General features: G+C 43.2%; 1 protein-coding gene across 1 annotated transcript in view; it reads left to right on the top strand.

The window, feature by feature from the left end:
* The window catches only part of LOC109920963 (zinc-binding protein A33-like), a 34,062-nt gene extending 12,941 nt beyond the window's left edge, over positions 1-21,121 (top strand). The window contains exons 8-14 of the mRNA XM_048616665.1: positions 10,291-10,422; positions 10,532-10,969; positions 11,049-11,144; positions 11,237-11,470; positions 12,579-12,601; positions 13,716-13,831; positions 19,803-21,121. Coding sequence (XP_048472622.1) covers positions 10,291-10,422; positions 10,532-10,969; positions 11,049-11,144; positions 11,237-11,470; positions 12,579-12,601; positions 13,716-13,831; positions 19,803-20,353 — 1,590 coding nt within the window. The 3' untranslated portion in view covers positions 20,354-21,121. The remainder of the gene's footprint in view (positions 1-10,290; positions 10,423-10,531; positions 10,970-11,048; positions 11,145-11,236; positions 11,471-12,578; positions 12,602-13,715; positions 13,832-19,802) is intronic.
* Positions 21,122-21,564: the final 443 nt, after the last annotated feature.

Raw genomic sequence — 21,564 nt, 5'->3', positions numbered from 1 at the left:
CAGGCCAAGCAGCATCAGAGGAGCAGGAAGGCTGATGTTTCGGGCCTGGCCTGCAGCATCAGAGGAGCAGGAAGGCTGGCGTTTCGGGCCTATTTCTGAAACATCAGCCTTTCTGCGCCTATGATGCTGCTTGGCCTGCTGTGTTCATCCAGCCCTGCACCTTGTTGTCTCTACACCTTGTTATCTCAGATTCTCCAGCATCTGCAGTTCCTACTGTCTCTGGAACAATTTTACCCCCACTGCAAAGCCTCTTCTAAGGATGCCTACCATTTCTGAAGAAGGGCCTAGGCCCGAAACGTGAGCCTTCCTGCTCCTCTGATGCTGCTTGGCTTGCTGTGTCCATCCAGCTCTACACCTTGTTATCTCTAGTGTGTATTTATGTTTTCTTTTTCTCTCTCTCCCTGTTTCTTCAAGCACTGGTGTTACATTTGCCATGCTCTATTCTGTGGGAAATGCTCCAAAGTCTACAGATTTTTGGAAGATGCATTCAACATTTCCAGGGCCACTTCCTTTAACAATCTGTGATGCAGATTTTCAGGGCATGTGACTTGTCAGACTTTAACTCTATTAATTTCTCCAAACCTTTCTCTTTTACAAATACTGATTATCCTCCTAATCTCCCTTTAATTTGACGTTTCAGCAAGGTATTCTCTCAGCTTTCTTGACTCAGTGTTGGGTTCAGCAATTTCAGACTGTGAACTCTTGATCTAATTATGAGTCAATTTGTTTGCACGTTTCAGATTTTTTGTTCTTTCAGCCAGAATCACACGAGCTCCAGGCATATCGTTTTTTTCTCTCTCTCTTTCTTTTTGCATCATCTCCATTCTCTTTGAAGTTGAAGAACTAACTGTTCTGCAATTTTATCTCTCCTGTCTTTCACCCTGTCACAGACATTGCATTTGTCCTCATCGACTCCGGTGTTAACTCAAGACCGTTGGTTCTTGTAACATTTGCCTTTTCTGATGAAAAGTCACACATCTAATACATTAAATCTGTTTTGTTTTCTACACAGAACCTGTGTAAGCTGCTAAGCACTTTTTCTGCCACTTCAGACTTTAATTTAAATCTTGTTGAGTACTCTCCATCGATCCTCCATCCTCAGCATCAACAAGTGTTTGGAGGTTATTGACCTTCTGTCAATAAAAGTGAAGCTGTCCAATCAGCCACATCTGCACTTTCTGTCCTTTCCTCGAGTTCTCTTGGCTGCATCGCCTCTACAATTCCAACTTGTCATGCCTTAAATTTGCATCTTTCTTGTCATTTCTCATTTTTGCTCAGGTCTTGTCTCATCCTGCATGATGTTCTCTTCATCAACCATATTCTGACTAACTTCTGACGGCCCAACTTCTTTATGTTATCTAATCCTATTAATAGTTCCTTCCCTTCTGGTTCTGTGCTTCAGTCTTTATTCATTGTAACCACCAATCAGTTCCCTTTATCCATACTCATGGCAAATGACAATCTTATATCCAAATATCATTTTTCTCCAAAACTCCTTAAAATTTTGGCTTTAAAAGTACTTTTAAAAGTAAAACTACAGCAAAAGTTTCCACCTATATTTTCCAGAACTCATGTTTGAATCTCACCAAAATGATTTCCATATCATCGACAGTCTCAACGCACCAAAAGACGTAGATGCAGAAATAGACCATTCAACCAACTGAGTCTGCTTCCCAATTGAATTTGATTATGGATGATCTGATAGCATTCAAATCTACTTTCCTGCCTTTCCCCCTAACTACTGATTCCATTGCTGATTAAAATCTACCCATTTCAGCGTCGAATAATCTAAAGGAACCAGCTTCAACAGTACTCATCAGCAAAGAGTTCGATAGATTCAATGCCTTCTAGGAGAAGAAATTTCTCCTAATCTCTGTTTAAATGCCTGACTCATTTTCAGAGTAACTCTCTTATGCTCAACTCTCTCACATTGGGACTGAAACTTTCCACATCGACCCTGTCAAGTCCACCAAGAATCTAATATGTATCAATAAGGTCGTCTGTCATTCATTTGCATTCCAATCAGCAAAGCCTCAACCTACTCACCTGCTTCTCATAATACAATCTATCCATCCCAGTAAGGTATCAGCAAGTAAATATTCACTGGACTACTGCTAATATCGATATATATTTTCCGAAAACTGTTCGCAATTTTCCACTTAAGATCTGACTAGTGCCTTGCAGAGTTTTAGCAAATCCTCCCTACTTTAATATTTTGCTTCCTGTAAAAAAAAGGCCTACATTTTATTTTTGACTTACCTATTACCCACTGAACATGGATTATAATGTTCATGACTTATGGATGGGAACACCCAAATCCGTTTGTCCTGCAGTACTCTGCAGTCTTTCCCCATTTAAGTAATATTCAGCTCCTCTATGCCGCCTGTCAAAGCGCTTAACTTTGCATTTGCCCACATTATATTGCACAGAATCATTGAATAATGCAGTACATAATAGGTTTTTTTTGATTTGTCGAGTCATTTCTGCCAAAAATACATTAAATCTATGCTAAGAGATAGCAAGAACTGCAGATGCTGGAATCAGAGAAAACACACTGTGGAGCTGGAAGAACACAGCAGGCCAGGCAGCATCAGAGGCATAGGCCCAAGCTATGCCTGCCTCTTCGTTGGACACGTGAAACAGTCCTCTTCTGCTGCTATATTAGCACTATCCCCCACTTCTTCCTCCATTACATTGATGACTGTATCGGCACTGCCTCATGCTCCCACGAGGAGCTTGAACAGTTCATCAACTTTACTAGCACCTTTCACCCCAGCCTCAAATTCACCCGGACCATCTCCAATACCTCCGTCTCCTTCCTGAACCTCTCTGTCTGATCTCTGGTGACGGCCTCAAAACTGACATCTATTTCAAGCCCACCAACTCCCACAGCTATCTGTACTACACCTCCTCTCACCCACCTTCCTGAAAGAATGCGATCTCATACAGCCAATTCTTCCGCCTCCGCTGCGTCTGCTTCCAAGATGGGGTGTTCCACTCCCGCACATCCCAGAAGTCCTCCTATTTCAAGGACCGTAACATCCCCCCTCCGGTGATCGAAAATGCTCTCAAATGCATCTCTTGTGTTTCCCGCTTTTCTGCTCTCACATCCCCTCCCGTCAACAAAAATAAAGATAGAATCCCCCTTGTCCTCACATATCACCCCACCAACTTCCACATCCAAAGCATCATTCTCCGCCACTTCCACCACCTACAATCCAACCCCACAACCAAAGAGATATTTCCCTCCCGACCCTGACTGTCTTTTGCAGGGACCGCACTCTCTGCGACTCCACGTCTTCTCCACACTCCCCACTAACCCCACCACCACCAACACCTTTCCCTGCAACCGCAGGAAATGCTACACCTGCCCCTACACCTCCCCCCTCACATACATTCAAGACACAAAACAAACCTTCCACATCAAGCAGAGGTTCACATACACATCAGTCAACGTGGTCTATTCCATCCGTTCTTCCTGATGTGGCCTCCTTTACATCGGTGAGACCAAGCGGAGACTCAGAGACTGTTTTGTAGAGCACCTGCGCTCTGTACACGACAAAAAACACCTTCTGGTAGCGAACCATTTTAACTCCCCCTCCCACTGCCTGGGTCACATGTCTACTCTGGGCCTTCTCCAGTGTCAATGAAGCCACCCACAAACTGGAGGAGCAGCACCTCATATTCCGCCTCGGGACCCGACAGCCTGGTGGCCTAAACATGGATTTCACCAGTTATAAAAGTCCTCCACCCCCTCCCCCACCCCGGCATCATCCTGTGTCCATCCCTCCCTCTCGTTCCCGCCTCAGTTGTTCACCACCTCGCTCTTCCCGCCCACTCCACTCTGTATCTCAAGCAGACTCTGTGCCCTACAGCCTCTCCAATCCTTTGCCTGCACCCTCTCCTTCAGCTCGTCTTCACATCCCGTCTCTCTTTCCTTAAACTTCCTTTACTCTCGCCCTTTGCCTCCCATTGCAGGTCATTCATTCTGCCCCTTGTGGACTGCTTTTCCCCGAGTTTGTGTTCCCTCTCACCACTACCCATCCCCGCTCCACGGCCTGTCTCAATCTCCCCTTGCTCCGTTCTTATACTAATCTCTCTCTCTCTCTCTCTCTCACGCACACACACTCCCATATCCTAACTCTCTCCCAATTATTCTCCCTCACTGTCCCTCTCCCCGGCTCGCTGCTAACCCCAAACCCAGAAATCCCCCACTCCCACTGCTTGGTCCTAAACCCCTCTACATCAGTATCCCGTCGCCCTGCCCCTGCTCTCTTCTAAACTCCTCCAAATTACCCTCCTCCTAACTCTTCCCCTATCCCCAGTGCCCTTCGCCCCTCCACTTCCATCCCCACTGCACTTGCACGTCGACCACACGTTCCAATGCCTTCCCTTTCCTCTATCCATCTCTTACGGCTCATGCTCTCCTTCACTGTGTAACGTCCCTCACTCTCACTCCACTTTGTTCCTGCCCCCACCCCCCCACACTTGCTTCCCCTTTCTCCCGTTCACTGGTCTACCTCAGGCTTACCTCCGCTCCTTCCCATCACTTCCTTTCCTCTTTGCCTCTTCCCCTCCCTTTCACTTTCACATTCTCATACTCCACTTGATGGCACTCTCCACTCCCACCGTCCTCTGTACCCTCTTACCTGCTCTTCACTCTCCCTTGCCCTTCCAACCACTCCCACTCTCCGTCGACTTACATCTATCCTTTCCTTACCCCTCTTCTATTTTAACCCATCCTTTCCCTCGCCTTGTTCTCCCATTACATCATTCCACTCCTGTTCCCTCTTTGAATCATTTCACCACCACCTTCCCATTCTTCTTTACTGTCAAATCTGCAGCACTCACTTCCATCTCCATGTCCTTCCCTCCATCTGCCGCGCTTTCCCATGCCTCACCATTCCCTCACCATCCCTATTATCCCTTAACATTCTCACTACACTTAATTTCCCCCTCTAAATCACGGACCGCGGTTTTTTTTTTGTAAACTCCACGATCTCCCCTGTGTCTTGCTTTATCATCGACTGTGTTATTTTTGTTTTTTCTTCCCCCGCTCCAGCCTCTCTGACTGTCGATCTCAACACCGTGAATCCGCGGCTCACCCTGCCTGAGGACCGGACTTGAAGTTCTGCGGCTCCCTGGCTTCCCCGAGAGGGTTGATCCCTGGTATTTCCTGGCATCAGAGGGATTCACATCAGGGAGATATAACTGGAAGGTGGAGGAGAAGAGAGAAGAGGGAGTGCTTCGAGAGTCTGTAGAGAGGAAGGAAAAGACCGGATTCTGAATTTTGGGGCTGTTTCTCGAAAGAGGTTACTTTGCCGCCACCATATCCTCACGGATCCGCCTCTTCCCGTGTGTGATTTCCCGGAAGATCGGCATTTTCGTGGACTGTGAGCGTGGACAGGTGTCATTTTACAACGCGGACAACATGTCCCATCTACACACTTTCACTGAGAAGATTTTTGCTTTCTTATATTCAGGATTGAAAGTTGATCGTATAAACTCCGTGTCGCAGACGATCTGCAGGATTAAAGGGCACTGACAGACTCATCTCAGAATTTCACCCCATTTCGACTCGTTGCTACCAGCTGTAAATTGATGGGGGTCGGTTGCAGTCACATGCGGAGAGCGAAGCCAGGTTAATGCAGTCAACGTTACGATTTATGCCTGGTATATTGGTTTGTGTATCTCTGTCTACATCAGTGAAGCTGTCCTTAAATTACAGTGCTTTTCTCTGTTTCCTGAAAATTATTATTAAACCACAATGTATACGCAATTCTTTTTATTTATAGCTATTGTACAACAGTATAAGCTCTTAACGTATTGATGGTACTAAATGACTATTCATCAATTTTCAATATGATTCTTCAACAAAAATAGCATTTTAATTAAATCCAAGAATGGTAAACGCAACACATTTTTGTTTTATTTGATATTAAACCACCACCTCCTATTTGTATACCGTAAATTCCGAATTCATCTGATTGACTTTCGGAGCCTCCGGACAGATTAACTGGGGCGATGGCTGCGGGGAAAAATCCAAAAATTTCATACATCACTCCAAATCGTCTTGGGTCATTTTCTGAGACGGATATAGGGAACAACCGTTTGTTTCAGATGGGAAGCAACACAAGATCAGTTCAGTTCAGTTGTCGTTCCTTTTAAAACTAAACATTCTATTTTTTCTCGAAACTGTATTGATAATAGGGCAGCGAAGAGGGAATAAAACTTGGACATCTGTCCAATTGAATATTGTGACCTCAGTGATTCTTATGATGTTTCCTTTGTTCTTCGTACGCTGGAGAACTATTTATATTTGTAGATGACTAGTTACTGTTTTAACACTCGTGCTAGCAGAAAGTATTAAGTATGGAATACAAAAATAATTCAGTTTAACTAGGACAGCCGAGATAATTTTACTTGTTTGAAAACTCCTGGGGCAAAGGACTTTTCAATACAGGACCCAATCTATGGCTGCTCAAGCTGTCTAAGTTCGTTAAATGATTTGAGATATATTTTAGTGACAGAATGAAGCTGGCAATATTTTTAATAGGGAAGGTTTGCCTTAGTACGGCGAAGACAGTGGAACCATAGACATCAGAACTAGTTTCAATTTTCTCCGATGTTCCTCATGATTTATTCCCCTCTCTTTCACATTCAGATATAACTTACGAAATTTTTTCACCATACTCGCAATGGGACATAATCAGAAACACTCCAGTCAGAGGAAACAACCTCTCAGTATCTGCAAAGCTCCTTAAGCATTTTAAGTTTCAGTTCCTACTACTCCAGAGATCAAGAAAGTTGGGAATACCTCAAGAGGCACCTCAGGAGTAATGGTGTCATGTGCGCACGCGGGGAAGAAGTCCTCTATCAACAACAAATTGCACATGGTGAGTGAGGAACTTCTTTTTTCACTTATTCTTTTCTGGAATGTGGGAATCATTGGTTGGGCACAAAATTTATCGACCATCCCTAATTTCCCAGAGGGTAGTTAAGAATCAACTACATTGCCGTGAATCTAGAATCACATGTAGGTCAGAGCAGGAAAGAATGGCCTTAATTGAATTCAAATTGCATTAGCTGCCATGATGGGATTTGAACCTATGCCCTGAGTACATTAGCTGGGTGTCTGGCCCAGTGATATTACGTTGATCCACCATCTCCCCACTCAAGATACTCGTAATCACTACAGAAAATTTACTATGAAAACTAATGGCCCTAGGATACAATGTTCTGTATCTTAGGGTCTTAAAAGAAATGGCTGGAAAGTTGTCATCTTCCAAAATTCCAAAGGCTCTGTGTAAATTCGAAATGGTTTGGAAGACCACAGATGAAACAACTATCAAAGAAAGGAGGGAGACAAAATGCAGAAATGTATAAGCCAATTAGTCTAACATCTGTTGTTAGGAAAATGCACGAACTCATTATGAAAGAGGTAGTTGCAGGATATTCTGAAGAAAAAGCGAGATGAAACAAAACCAGTGTAGTATTCACCAGTGAGAGGGATCTTGACGTTTGTGAGGACAGCGTGAAACAGGCTGATATGCTCGAACAGGTTGATGTTAGGAAGGAGGATGTGCCAGAAACTTTGAAAAAATATGAGGATAGATAAGCCCGCTGGGCCAGACAGGGTATACCCATGGTTTCTCCAGGAAGCGAGAGAAGAAATTGCTGCCCCTTTGGTGATGATCTTTGCGACCTCACTGTCCACTGGATTAGTACTAGATGATTGGAGGGTGGCAAATATTATTCTATTGTTCAAGAACGGGACTATGGATAATCCTGGGAATTACAAACCAGTCAGTCTTACTTCTGTGGTGGGCAAATTATTGTAGAGGATTCTGAGAGATAGCATTTATGATTATTTGGAAAAGCATAGTTTGATTAGAAATATTCAGCACGGCTTTGTGAGGAGCAGATCATTCCTCACAATCCTTATTGAATTCTCTGAGGATGTGACAAAACACACTGATGAAAGTCGAGCAGTGGATGTGAGTATATGCATTTTAACAAAGCATTTGATAAGGTTCCCCATGGTAGGCTCATTCAGAAAGTGCGGAGGCATGCGATTCACGGAAATTTGGCTGTTTGGATGTAGAATTGGCTGTCCATTAGAAGACAGAGGGTAGTAGTAGATGGAAAGTATTCAGCTTTGAGATCGGTGACCAGTGGTGTTCCACAAGGGGCTGTCTGGGACCTCTGCTCTTTGTGATCTTTATAAATGACTTGGATGAGGAAGTGGAAGGGTGGGTTAGTAAGTTCGCCGATGACACAATGGTTGGTGGAGTTGTGGATAGTGTGAAGGGCTGTTTTAGGTTGCAATGGGACACTGACAGGATGCAGAGCTGGGCAAAGAAGTGGCAAATGGAATTAAACTCGGAAAGTTTTCATTTTGGAAGGTCGAATTTGAATGCAGAATACAGGGTTAATGGCAGGATTCTTGGCAGTGTGGACGAACAGAGGGATCTTAGGTTCCACGTCATTAGTTCCGTCAAAGTTGCTACCCAAGTTGATAGGGTTGTTAAGAAGGTGTATGGTTTGTTGGCTTTCGTTGGCAGGGGAATGAGTTTAAGAGCCGTGAGGTTATGATGTAGCTCTCTAAAACACTGGTTATACCACACTTGGAATATTGTGTTCAGTTCTGGTCCCCTCATTAGAGGAAGGATGTGGAAGCTTTGGACAGGGTGCAGAGGAAATTTACCAGGATGCTACCTCGAATGAAGAGCAGGTCTTATGAGGAAAACTTGAAGGAGCTTGGGCTTTTCTCATTGGAGCGAAGAAGGATGAGAGGTGACTTGATAGAGGTGTACAGTTGATGAGAGGCATAGATAGCGTGGTAAGCCAGAAAGTTTTTCCCAGCGCGGAAATGACTATTACAATGGGGGGTAATTTAAAGGTGATTGGAGGAAGGTATAGCGGAGACGTCAGAGGTTCTTTACACAGAGAGTGGTGGGTGCATGAAATGCGCTGCCGGCGGTGGTAGTAGAGTCGGATACATTAGGGATATTCAAGCGACTCTTGCAGAGGCACATGGATGATAGTAAAATTTAGGGTATGCAGGATTGTTTGATCTTAAGGGTAGGATAATAGGTCGGCAAAAAACCGTGGGCCGAAGGGTCTGTACTGTGCTGTACTGCTCTATGTTCTATGTTCTTAAATGTTTAAGTGAGATCTCATTTCATTTCTCTAAACTCTAAGGATATACCAGGCCCACTCAACCTATCACCTGAATGCAATTTTCATCAGAACTTAGCGTCGTGGAAATTATTTGCGTACACATTAAGGCAAGATTATTCTGATAGTCAAGGGGAGCAAAATTTTACAAAGTTCACCACGAGTGGACTCGACACGATATTTCGTCGTTACAGTGGAACTTAGTTATTCTCAAATTCCACTTCTTTTAGAAATAGAGTTCAGTAAAAGCAGTGATCTTGATCTGAAACGGTAACTCACTCTCAACAGAAGTTGCATGGTATACAAAAGTTGACATTAAGCCCATTGCATTTGCGAACATTCAAAGACATTCTTCATTTTTGAGCTTTCTGATGGTTATCTTTTCATGCAGAACGTCGCTTCTGTCCGCAGGTGGCAGCAGTCAATTGTGTCAATTGTGATTCAGTGGGAGCGGTCTAACTTCTTGAGGTAGGCCAAGACATCGCGCCCTGGACAATGATATTGACGGACCCTGTCGTGCGGTACTGAGAGGGGGTATTGTACTGTGAGATATGGCGTTTTCCAGATTAGTCTTTAAACTGTCACCGGTTGTGTTGTCTACCTTTCGTGTAAATGATAACATGACATTATCCTAACCCGACAATGAGAATATCTTCCGTCTGTAATGACTTACATTTCTCCCTATACCAACATCCTAAACCAGCTGCTCTTGTCACTATGCTCTAGGTGCCTGATGCATCACAATAGTGGCTACATTTCACAAATGGTCACACGTTCTTTAAAGCGCCACGGGACATTCCATTCTGAACGGCACTACATAAATGCAAAAATAACACTTCTTCTCCATAGCAATTCCTGTATCTCTCATTTAAAAGGTTTCGCCCGGACATTTGCGTTTGATGTTCACGGACTGCAAACATTTAGCAATTTCATTTTACGAGTTCGGATTTCACAACGATTGCAGCCTCAGGGTGTGTTATCAGCTCCAAGTTCAGTCTGCTCCAAAGTTCAAGGAGAACTCCTTCCTCGCCCATCTCCACTGCGCTCCTCCGTGTTCTGCCTGGTTTAATCTTCAATATTTAAAGTTCATTTTTTTCTCTCTGCGAAAAGGTCGAGAGGACAGAAAAAACAACACTTGATAGTAACCATTCTTTGAGTACTTCAGTGATATTCGTAGCGAAATCGACGAACAGAATGCGTTCACCAGCGGCGGAACATCGTAATGTCGAAGAGGCTAAAGTAGTAAAGCCTGCGAGTGACGCACACTGGTCTGACTAGTTTTTTTTTACATACGTCAGGGCAGTTCTTCAGTACGTCCAGTGAATTCGTTGCCAAGTTTCAGTGAAAACAGGTAGAATCAGGAAATACCGAATTGAAAATGGCTTCCGGGGGGCAGCTCCAGAGTTTGATAGATCAGACAATTTGTCCAATTTGTCTGGATTTCTTCACCGATCCGGTTACGCTGGGTTGTGGGCACAACTTCTGCCGCACCTGTATCATCCAGAGTTGGGAAAACAAGGAGATAAACTCCTGCCCGGAATGTAGAGCGGAGTTTCCAGAAAGAACCCTCAGCATAAATCGGGCCTTGGCGAATCTGACCGAGGAGGCTCAAAAATTAAAGCTTAATTCGAAAGAGGAGGAAAGTAAAACTTACTGTGAGAAACATCAGAAAGATCTGAAACTATTTTGTGAAACCGACAAGAAATTGATATGTCTGAATTGTAAAGATTCGCGAGAACACAGAGAGCACAGCTTCATCTCGATTCAACAAGCGTTTGAAATCTACCAGGTAAAGGGTGAAAGTGAAAGTTTTATCACATTTTCACGATTTGACAATTTAATTGTCTAATTATTTTTTTAAATTTCAGAATCAGCTGAAATCTTCCTTAGATTCTCTCACAGAGAAGAAATCTGCGGCTCTAAAAAAGGAACTGAATCAGAAACGGAAGATTTCTGAAGTTAGGGTGAGCTCTCCATGTCCTTATTTGCTGGGATCTCAGTAGTTTTGTTTCCTTTATCGCTGGGCATTAATGATGTTTCACATTTCATTTATTAGGAACAGGCGAGCAGTCTGCAGGTCCACATCACATCCGAGTTCACTAAAATGCACCAGATTCTCACTGAGAAAGAGCAGCGTTTACTCCGAGATCTCAGGGAAGAAGAGGAGAGGGTTCTAGACACAATGGAGAACAATCTTCGGGAGATTCAGGAAAGTTTAAATTATATTGAGGTGAAACTCTCAAAGATACAGAAGCAGATGAAGCAACAAGATGAAGTGATATTTTTGCAGGTGAGGAAATATATTCCGGGTCAGTTCAGTGAAACTTCACTCATGATGACAAACGTTAATAGAACATTTATTGAAAATTGATTAAAGTAACACAACCGTAATGTCGGGAGCTTCATCCCGCTCGGCACCAAACTAAAACGTTTAATTGTAAAGACACCAAAGTTTTCCTCAAACCATCACCCATTCTGTGAGGTATAAAACTGCAGTTCACGAATAAATAACCTGCTACTCACCGACCTTAGGAAAACCTGAAGTTATACCCTCGCATTATCAACCTGCACAACGAACGATGTTTTGTGAACACGGTTGGAAGTAAAAAAATCTGTGTATCTCATCTTCTTCCGATGTTTATCATATGATATAAATGTGAATTTATATAGCAGGTGATTCAATCTCTCGGAAGATTCCAAAGCAGCCAAAATAAATAATGTTAACTGTTAAATGAAGAGAAGACCAACTGACATAAATAGAAGATGAATTAAATTGAACTTTTGACTCTCTGCGCGGTTCTGCTGTTTTCAATGAACTAATCTCTTCCGCAATGCACATTCTTAGTAAAACCAGCTACCTCTCGGGAATGAATTATCCTATTGATTCTGAGGAATGGCCACCGGACCCGAAACGTTAACTCTGTTTTTTCCTTAGCAGATGCTGCCAGATCTGCTAAGCTTTTCCAGCAACTTTGTTTTTGTTCCTATTGATGCTTGCTTAGTTATTATTTTCGTGTTACCAAGTCTAGTTACCTCCTAGTGCCATTATCTAGCAGATAGTCGAGTGGAATTCTGCAAGCTTGGCATCAAGTCACATGGGGAGTGTTGGCCTCTATTAATCCAGAGACTCATGTAACTTTTAGCTGATGTGGTTTTTAGCCCTATTCCCCTGCCCTCTCCCATGTTGAGTTTGTGTGGGCGTGTCTGAAGAAGTGAGAGTCACTGTGTCTGTGAGCGGAATTGATGTTCAGTTCCACTTTATTCTCCCTCTTCTCAATCTTCCTTCCAAAATGCATCATTTTACACTCCCGTGTTGTGTCTGGTTGTTTCAGCAGCCTGTCTGTCTCCTCCTGAAGTCTGTTACTTAATGCTCACTATTTGTAATTCATTTCTTTCAGGAATCAGCTTCTCGGAAAAGAAGGTAGGACATGCTCTTTACTGAAACTCTGCGCAGTTTACTCAATAACTCAACGATGAATTATTATGGATTTATTTCTTGGTTATTACCGTCGTTTTAAAGATGTTTTGTTTATCGGGCGACAGTAACTCCATTTATGGGTCAAACACGAATGACTTTACATAATAGGGTGATGTTTGCAGTGTTGAAACAATATTAGATTTTACATAATGGTTCTACGACGCTATAATAAACGACAAAATGCCTGTAAATAATGCAACCTGGTTCTCAGACTGGAAGTCATCACTAATCTGATTTGGGCTAATTGTGTTACTGTGATCTCCTCCTGACACTCAGAGCGACACATGGCCGATGTTTGCAGGGAATGGCCACCTTCCCTCTCTGGCTCCTGACCAAGTCAAGACAGTCAGAGTTTAAGATGGAATAGTGGTTCTCATTTTTGTAATACTTGCACAGTTTATAACACTACACAACATCCCGTATTGATATAAGCATCTTCAATGTAATATGAGGTCCCAGGTCATTTCACGGAAACATTTGAAATCAAAACATAAACCGAGATATTATCACAGTTGACTCATATGGATTTTAGAAAATCTTATGGAATAAAACAGAAATGAGATGGAGAGTCTCAGGAAGGGAATTCCAAAGCTAGCGAACTCTGCAGCTGAAGATCAAACAGCAATGGGAAGCAACTGAAATCGGAGTTGTTCAACATGACAGAAGAAAAAGAGTAAGATCCCCGGAGGGTTGAGCAGCCATCGTAACGTACATTTGGACATTAGACATTGGAAATGCCTTCAGTCTTTGTCTTTGTTCCATATGCTCTGTTTATAATACAGCAAGCTCACGGGGGAAAAATTAACCATCTCAGAGTGTGATGTCGGAGTGACTAATCAGTTATCAGGCTATAAACCCTTTCTTTTCACCTGGGTGTTTCCAAATGTTACCCTTACATTATCAAATTATTTTTGCTCCATTGTGCAAAGAAGATTAATATTCCATTTGTAACCACAGTGGCCGAAATGCAAAACTGCTGAAAGCTCGACCATTTAAATCACTTCTGAAATACTCAAAGAAAATGGAATTTGTAATACCATCTGTTTAATAATTGCAGGATTAGTGATGAACATCAGCAACTTTCACATGTGGATTTAGTCCTATCTGTTGGAAAGTATACTGGGCCTTTACAGTACATAACATGGAGAGAAATGATAAACATCATTCACCCAGGTAAAATTTTGCTTTAATGTACCTGAGGATAAATCAGTTGTGTTGGCACTAAAACCAACATTTTTATATGCTCGTATTATTTGTTATTAATCCCGAAAGACCCTCTCTTTTCATACTTTACTTGGGGAAATGGCTGAAGCCTTCAGCACTGAGTGTTAAATCAGTGAAACAATCTGTCTAACACAAGGAATAGAGAAACAAGAGCAGAAACTGCCTGTGAAACTCAGCAGGTCTGACAGCCTCTGTGGGTAGGAAGCAGGACTAACGTTTACAGTCCACTGGCGCTTCATTGGAATGATATCGACAGACTTGAAACATTGATTCTGCTTTCACTCCACAGCTGCTGCCAGATATACTGAGTTTCACCAGCAAATTCTGTTCTTTTTTTTCCCTCAGGCCTCCGGCATGAGCAGTTCTTTGTTTATGTAGGCGGAATACAGAAACTGAAATTTACAATGAGACAGGACTGTCTCCATTTGGACAGATATTTAGATGACATTTTTGTTATTTCTATCTCAAAACCATGCTTAGCATCAGATCCAATATAAGTGTAATACTTTAGGGGTAATTGAGTAATTAGAGATAAGATGCTGGAAGACTGGACTAATATGGAGCCATTGTTTAAGAAAGGCTGCCAGGAAAAGCCAGAGGTCTAAAAACCGGTGAACCTAAAGTCAGTGGTGGCTAAGTTGTTGGAGGGAATTCTGATAGACAGGAAGTACATACTTTTGGAAAGACGCGGACTGATTAGTGACAGTCTGCATGGTTTGAGCGTGAAAAATCATGTCTCACAAATTTGATTGAGTTTTCAAGAAGATAGATGAAGGCAGAGCAGTAAATGCATTCTAAATGGACATTAGCAAGGTCTTCGACAAGGTACCAATGGTTGACTGTTTAATAAGGTTAGCTTACATGGGATCCGAGGAGAGCTAGCCAATTGGATACAAAATTGGTTTGAATGTAGGAGACAAAGGGTGCTGGTAGAGGGTTGTTGTTCATACTAGAGGTTTGTGATCAGTGGTGTGCCACAAGCATCAGTACTGGGTCCATTATTGATCGTCATTCATATAAACGATGAGAATACAGGAAGCATGGTTAGTAAGACTGGTATCGGGCGACACGGTGGCACAGTGGTTAGCACTGCTGCCTCACAGCGCCAGGGACCTGGGTTCGATTCCAGCCTCAGGCAACTGTCTGTGTGGAGTTTGCATATTCTCCCCGTGTCTGCATGGGTTTTCTCCGGGTGCTCTGGTTTCCTCCCACAGTCCAAAGATGTGCAGGTTAGGTGGATTGGCCATGCTAAATTGCCCGTAGTGTTCAGGGAGGTGATGGATCTGGGTGGGATGCTCTGAGGTTCGATGTGGACTTGTTGGGCCGAAGGGCCTGTTTCCACACTGTAGGAATTCTAATTGTTGACTGTGGGTGCCACCAAACTTTGCGGTATAGTGAACAGTGAAGAAGGTTATCTAAGACCACAAGAGGATTTAATCAAATTGGCCAGTTAGTCAAGGAATGGAAGATGCAATTTCAGGAACCCGGTTCAATTAGACTCTTGGGCGACTGTCTGTGTTGAGTTTGCACATTCTCCCCGTGTCTGCCTGGGTTTCCTCCGGGTGCTCCGGTTTCCGCCCTCAGTCCAAAGATGCGCAGGTGAGGTTGAGTGGCCATGCTAAATTGTCCATAGTACCCGGGGAATGGGTTTGGGTCGGATGCTCTTTGGAGAGGCGATGTGGACTTGTAGGACCGAATGGCCTGTTTCCACACTGTGGGGATTCTATGATTCTGTGAAGTGCGAGGCTTGCATTTTGGCAAGACAAAGATGTATAAGACTTATACAGTTAATGGAAGGACTCTGGGGAGTGTTGTCGAACAGAGACGCCTAGGGTGCAGGTACATTGTTCCTTGAAAAGGGTGGTATAGGTAGACAAGAGATAGTAAGAACTGCCGATGCTGATAACACAGTGTGGAGCTGGAGGAGGCAGCAGGGCAGGCAGTAGCAGAGGAGCAGGAAAGCCTTCTGCTTGTCGGGGATTCCTGAGTGATGGCTGGTACACAGAAACTGTATCTCTTTGAACCCTGGTCTGATGGAGAAGGTCCATAGCTCTGGTCTCGCAGAACCAGTCTGGTGGGGAATATCCCACGAGTGGGACAGAATTCCTGATGTTAATACTGTTATGGTTAAGCACTGGATCACCATTTGAGTACTTTTCCGGATATTCTATTGTGCATTCCATTGTGGCTCTGTGTAAACTATATATAAATGGTCCCTACTATCAATGTCACCCAGTTATCTCCGAGGCAAAATAGGCTGTTTTTTTCGCCATGACTGTTTTTCACATACTTTCACTTTACCTCAATTACCTTTTGTGATGTGCAATTAAGGCTTAACAGTTACCCCCTAACTGTCTGGTTTGATATCATTTTTGAACTTAACAGTACGCTGATTGACTCTGTCTTCATAGTACAGTCTTGCCGTCCCAGAAATCAGACTGTTAATCCTTCTCCACATTTTCTCTATAGCAAGAACACCCTTTCTCAAATAAGGAGACCAAAGCTGTCTACAATACTCCACATGAGGTCTCACCAAGGCCCTGTGCAATTATATTTAATTATACATTTGGTTTCCACGTCTAAATCGTTAGTGTTTAGTGTGAATGGGGATACCAAGCACGGATACCGTTAGTACCCAACTATTCATTGACTGCATTTCGGAAAATGTACGGTTTGTTCTCATTCTCTTTCCCAACTATCAAACAGTTGTCTCTGTACACTACACCCAAACACATGCACTTTAATTTTACATACTAAGCTCTTATGTGGAGCCTTATCAAAATTGTTCTGAAAATCTAAGTAAACAGCATTAACTCTGCTAGTTATACCTCATGAATATCCAGTTGTCAAACATAGCTTCCCATTTGTAATTCCCTACTGAGTCTATTCAATCCTGTCTTTGCTTCCCAAGTGCTGTGTTATTAAATCTTTTATTATCAGCTCTGGCTTTTCTCCATGATTGACGTCAGGCCGATTTTTAATTCCCTGTTTTCTCTTTACTTTTTTTTTCAAATAGTGGGGTTACACTAACTACTCTCTAATACATAGAAACTATTCTAGATTTTATACAATCTTGAAAGATGATGAACAATTCATCTATTATTTTGAGGGCCAATTCCTTATTGAGCCCTGGGATATAATAGCCTTTAATTATTTTCCACAATACCGTTTCCTATGAAGTTGGATTTCCTACAGTTCCTTCTTTTCGCTAAACCCTCTGTTCCGTAACATTATTGGGATGTTATTTGTGTCTTCCTTTGTGAAGATGGAACAAAGTTTGTATCTAATCGGTCTGCCATCTCTTTTTTTTTTGCCCATTATAACTTCCCTGGTTTCTGACTCTGGAGGAACTACATTTGCATTCACTAACCTTTTTCTCTTAACATCCCGATAGAGAATTTGACAATCAGTTTGTAAGTTCTCTGCAAGCTTACTCTCATACTTTATTCCCACCTCCCCCCAATCTTATTCAATTCTTGAGCCCTCTTTTGTTGAAATCTAAACTGCTCCCAATCTTCAGGTCTGTTGCTTCTTTTTTGCTAATTTCATATGCCACTTCCTTGCTTTAATACTATCCTTAACTTCCCTTATTAGTCGGCCCTCCTTTCCTGTTTTAATTTTACGGCAGACAGGAATGAACAATTGTTACTGTTCATCCACGCCGTCTTTAAAGGCTCACCTTTGCCTCTCCATCCTCATCCATTAAAGTAATACTTCCCAATTTATCGTCAGCTTATGCCTCAAACGATTGTAGATTTCTTCAGTTAGATTCGACATGAATTCTTTTTCATAAACCCACGCTGACTTTAGCTCATCCTGTTAAAGATTTCCAAGTGGTCTGTCTTTTTTAATAGACTAAAGTATTCTCTCCTTTGGATGTTAGGATCAGCCACAATCTTATTGAATGTTGGAACAGACTGAAGATTCCAAACGGTTTATCTCTGTTCGTTATTCCATTGTGCATGTGTGACAGCTTTCCATCCTATTAATCTTACCAAAACATTTTTTAAAACTCATGTCATGTTTCTTCAGTACCTCCTTCCTAATACACTCTTGCTTACCGAGTATTTCCTAGAATTTATTTTGGTATTTATCCCCATCTAAACACATTCTAAAGTATTTGATTCATTGTTCTGCCACCTCCATATTTTCAATTATCAATTCTCCGTTTCAGATTTCAAAGGGCCTATATCTGTCTTCACCAAACTAACGTTTTTTTTTCACAGCATTTAGAATCCCTTTCAGTTCATTGTCAAATTTCATATGTTTCTGTCCCCATTCGTATTCTCCCTTCACAATCCCTTCCTACCATTGTCTCATGTAATTATTCTCTCTCTTGCTCACCCTCAATTCCCCCACGTTACTTTCCATGGAACAGTTCAATTTACTTAGTCTCCCCATTCAATCAGTGACCCTCAATTCACACTTCACTCCTGCTCACTGTCCATCCCAGCGAAGCTTCCCAGACCAGTCACTATGACTTGAAGCTCATTCTCCTTTCGCCCTCTCTCTCACATTTAAACACGATAAGTGCTTACCGCCCTTGCCTTCACCCTTTCCTTCACAATTCCATTGAACTCACTCTCTCCTCCCCCATATTCCATAATCGTTATACCAACCCCTTTCCTGCTTGCCATCCACTAAATCCTCACTCTCCCTTACCTCCCACGCTATCGATATTTCCTTTAACCTCTCTCCCCTCCAACTCATTCACTAATATCCCTTCCCCAGCATTCCATCTCCTACTCACATTCAGGTCACTAACACTCTCCAATCTCCCTTCCCTAACACTAATACCCCTCTCCACTCTCCATTCTTTGTTTGCTCTCCCCAGCCCACCATTCTCCCCACTCACTCCCATCTTCCCAGCCATCACATCTCCTGCTGTCCCTTTCTCTTGCTTCTTCACTTCCCTTCCAGCTCAGATGGCCATCAACTATTTCCTAACGCTTCAGCCTATGCCTCAAACAGACTCTACTCATCCTGCAGCACCTCTAACCTCTTGCCCTCCCTTTCCTTCAGATTGGCTTCCCATCTGGGTCTCATTTCTCAATCTCTGCCTCATTCTTCATTCTCTCCCTTTTTCCAGCTGTCTCCCCTTCATACTCCCATCTTCCAACATGTTCCCCATTATTCTATCCATCACTGTCCCTCTCCCCTGCACGCTGCTGAACCCCTCCACACTAATCACACCTCACTGTCCCCCACTCCCTCCAAATCCCCTCTAAATTTTGGCCCCTCATTCTACGCTTAATCCCCTCCGTACGTTTCAGTCACACTTACCTTTGTCTTCCCTCTCTCCTATCTATCCCATTCGCCTTCACTTGTAATACCCCTCATTTTCCCCCACGTCAATCCTGCTCTTCCTAACACTTGCTTCCCCTTTCTCCAGCTCACCTCCATTTCATTCTTATCTCGTCTCCTTCCTGCCACCTCCTTTCTCCTTTATTCACAATGTCTTCCTCCCACTCTGTTCCCCTCCCTCTGACCTCCACATTCTCATAACCCTGTCCATGACACTGCCAACTCCCAAAGTCCTCTGTACCCTCCATTCTCCTTTTCACTCTTTCCTGCCTTTCTACCCACCCCTGCTTTCACCCAAAATACACCCGCCTTCTTTGTTAACCTTCTTCTCTGTTAATCCTTTCGTTCCCCTGCCTTGTCCTCCGTAGGTCCCACTCCTTTCCTCTTCACTCTCCACAATTCATCACTTCCCCACCAAATTTACTGTCCCGTACCAATAACTCAATCCCTCTTGTTCAGCCGGCTGTGCCCCATTATTCCCTCCTCTTCCATATTATCCCCTCCCCCAATCCCACAACACACCCCACGCCTGTCTAAATCACAGATTGACTTATTTTAACTCACCAACCCTCCCTTTCTCTGTCACTAACAGTGTTCGTTTTGTTTCCTCTCCCAGCTCCAGCCTCTCTGACTCTGGATCTGAACACAGCGAATACCCAGCTCGTCCTGTCTGAGGACCGGACCAGTGTGAGTCTCGGAGACAAACCGCAGCCCCTCCCTGACTCACCGGAGAGGTTTGATCCCTGGTTCTGTGTCTTCGGATCAGAGGGATTCACATCAGGGAGACATTACTGGGAGGTTCAGGTGGGGGAGAAGATGCGTTGGGCTTTGGGAGTGGCCCGGGAGTCTGTGGAGAGGAAAAGGGGAATCTACCCAAGCCCGGAAACCGGTCACTGGATTGTGAGGCTCAGTCCCGGAAGTGGTTATTTTGCCGCCGGGTTCCCCTCACGAACCTACCTCTCCCCTAGTGTACACCCCAAGAAGATCGGAGTTTTCCTGGACTATGAGGGTGGACTGGTGTCATTTTATAATGCGGACGACATGTCCCATCTCCACACTTTCACCGACACTTTCACTGAGAAGATCTTTCCCTTCTTCTATACGGGACCAAACGTTGACGAGAAAAACTCGGGTCCGCTGACAATATGCGGGATTAAAGAGCATTGACAGATCCATCCCATAATTTCACCCCGTCCCCCTACCTCCTGCCAACTGATGGGGGGAGGTCTCAGTCACAGGTGGAGAGAACATTCTCGAAATGGGATTCTTCAACAAAAAATTTTCAGAGAACCAAGGGATTTGTTCTTTAAAACTGAATTGACATCTGAATTAAACCCAAGAAGCATAAACTCAACACATATTTTTGTTTTGCTGGGTATTACTGCGCAGCTTTTATTTGTATGTGATACATTCCAAATTAATGGCAGGTTTTAAGTCACGTTGAAAGAGGAAACTGTCTTGAACGTCTACATGGGGCAAGACTGTAATGAAGACTGATTTGACAATCTCTGGAGAATGTGATAACACAGCGTGGAGTTGGAGGAACACAGCAGGTCAGGCAGCATCATAGGACCACGAAAGCTGACGTTTCGGTGGTGACCCTTGACCCGAAACGACTGCTTTCCTGTTCCTCTGATGCTGCCTGGCCTGAGGTGTTCCTCTAGCTGCACACTGTGTTATATCAGACTCCAGCATCGGCAGTTCTTACTATCTCCAGAGAATGTGACTTGTGGACTGTGCGGGTGGCAAATGTCATTAATAAATAATGTCTAACTACATAAATCGAGTTCCCTTAGTGTACACCAGAGTGTTAGTAGAATTAGAGTTACAATTTGTCTCTGGTTTATTGATCTGTCAATCACTGTCTACATCAGTGAAGTTGTCCGAAAATCATGACGTAATTATCTATGCTATTAAATCTGATATTGAAACACACTGTACGAGGAATTCTTTCTGTATAACATCATTATTACACCACAATATAAATTCTTGTGATGTTGGTGATTTTGTATGATCGTTAATCCATTTGAAATGTCATTCTTCATCAAAAATAATCAGGGAACCAGGGTCCGTGTTCGTCAAAACTGAATTGACTTCTTAATTAAATCCAAGGATTATAAACTCAACACTTCTTTTGCTTTATTTGATATTACTCCATACCTTCTATATGTTTGCCATATATTCCAACTTCATCTGAATGAAGCCTTCATACAGATTAAATAAAATGACATGCTTGGAAGCGTGACTAAAATTTACTCTGATATATGAGCCAAACCATCTTGGGTCAGGTCCTGAGATGGGCAAAGGGAACACCCACCTGTTTCAGGTGGGAGCAACACAAGATCCTAAAATCAGAAGGAGCACAACATCATCCACAG

Source organism: Rhincodon typus, chromosome 35, assembly GCF_021869965.1.
Source record: "Rhincodon typus isolate 14 chromosome 35, sRhiTyp1.1, whole genome shotgun sequence".
NCBI classification, from domain to species: Eukaryota; Metazoa; Chordata; class Chondrichthyes; order Orectolobiformes; family Rhincodontidae; genus Rhincodon; species Rhincodon typus.
Note: the sequence above shows the minus strand (reverse complement) of the source record. Positions and strands in the feature narration are given on the sequence as shown.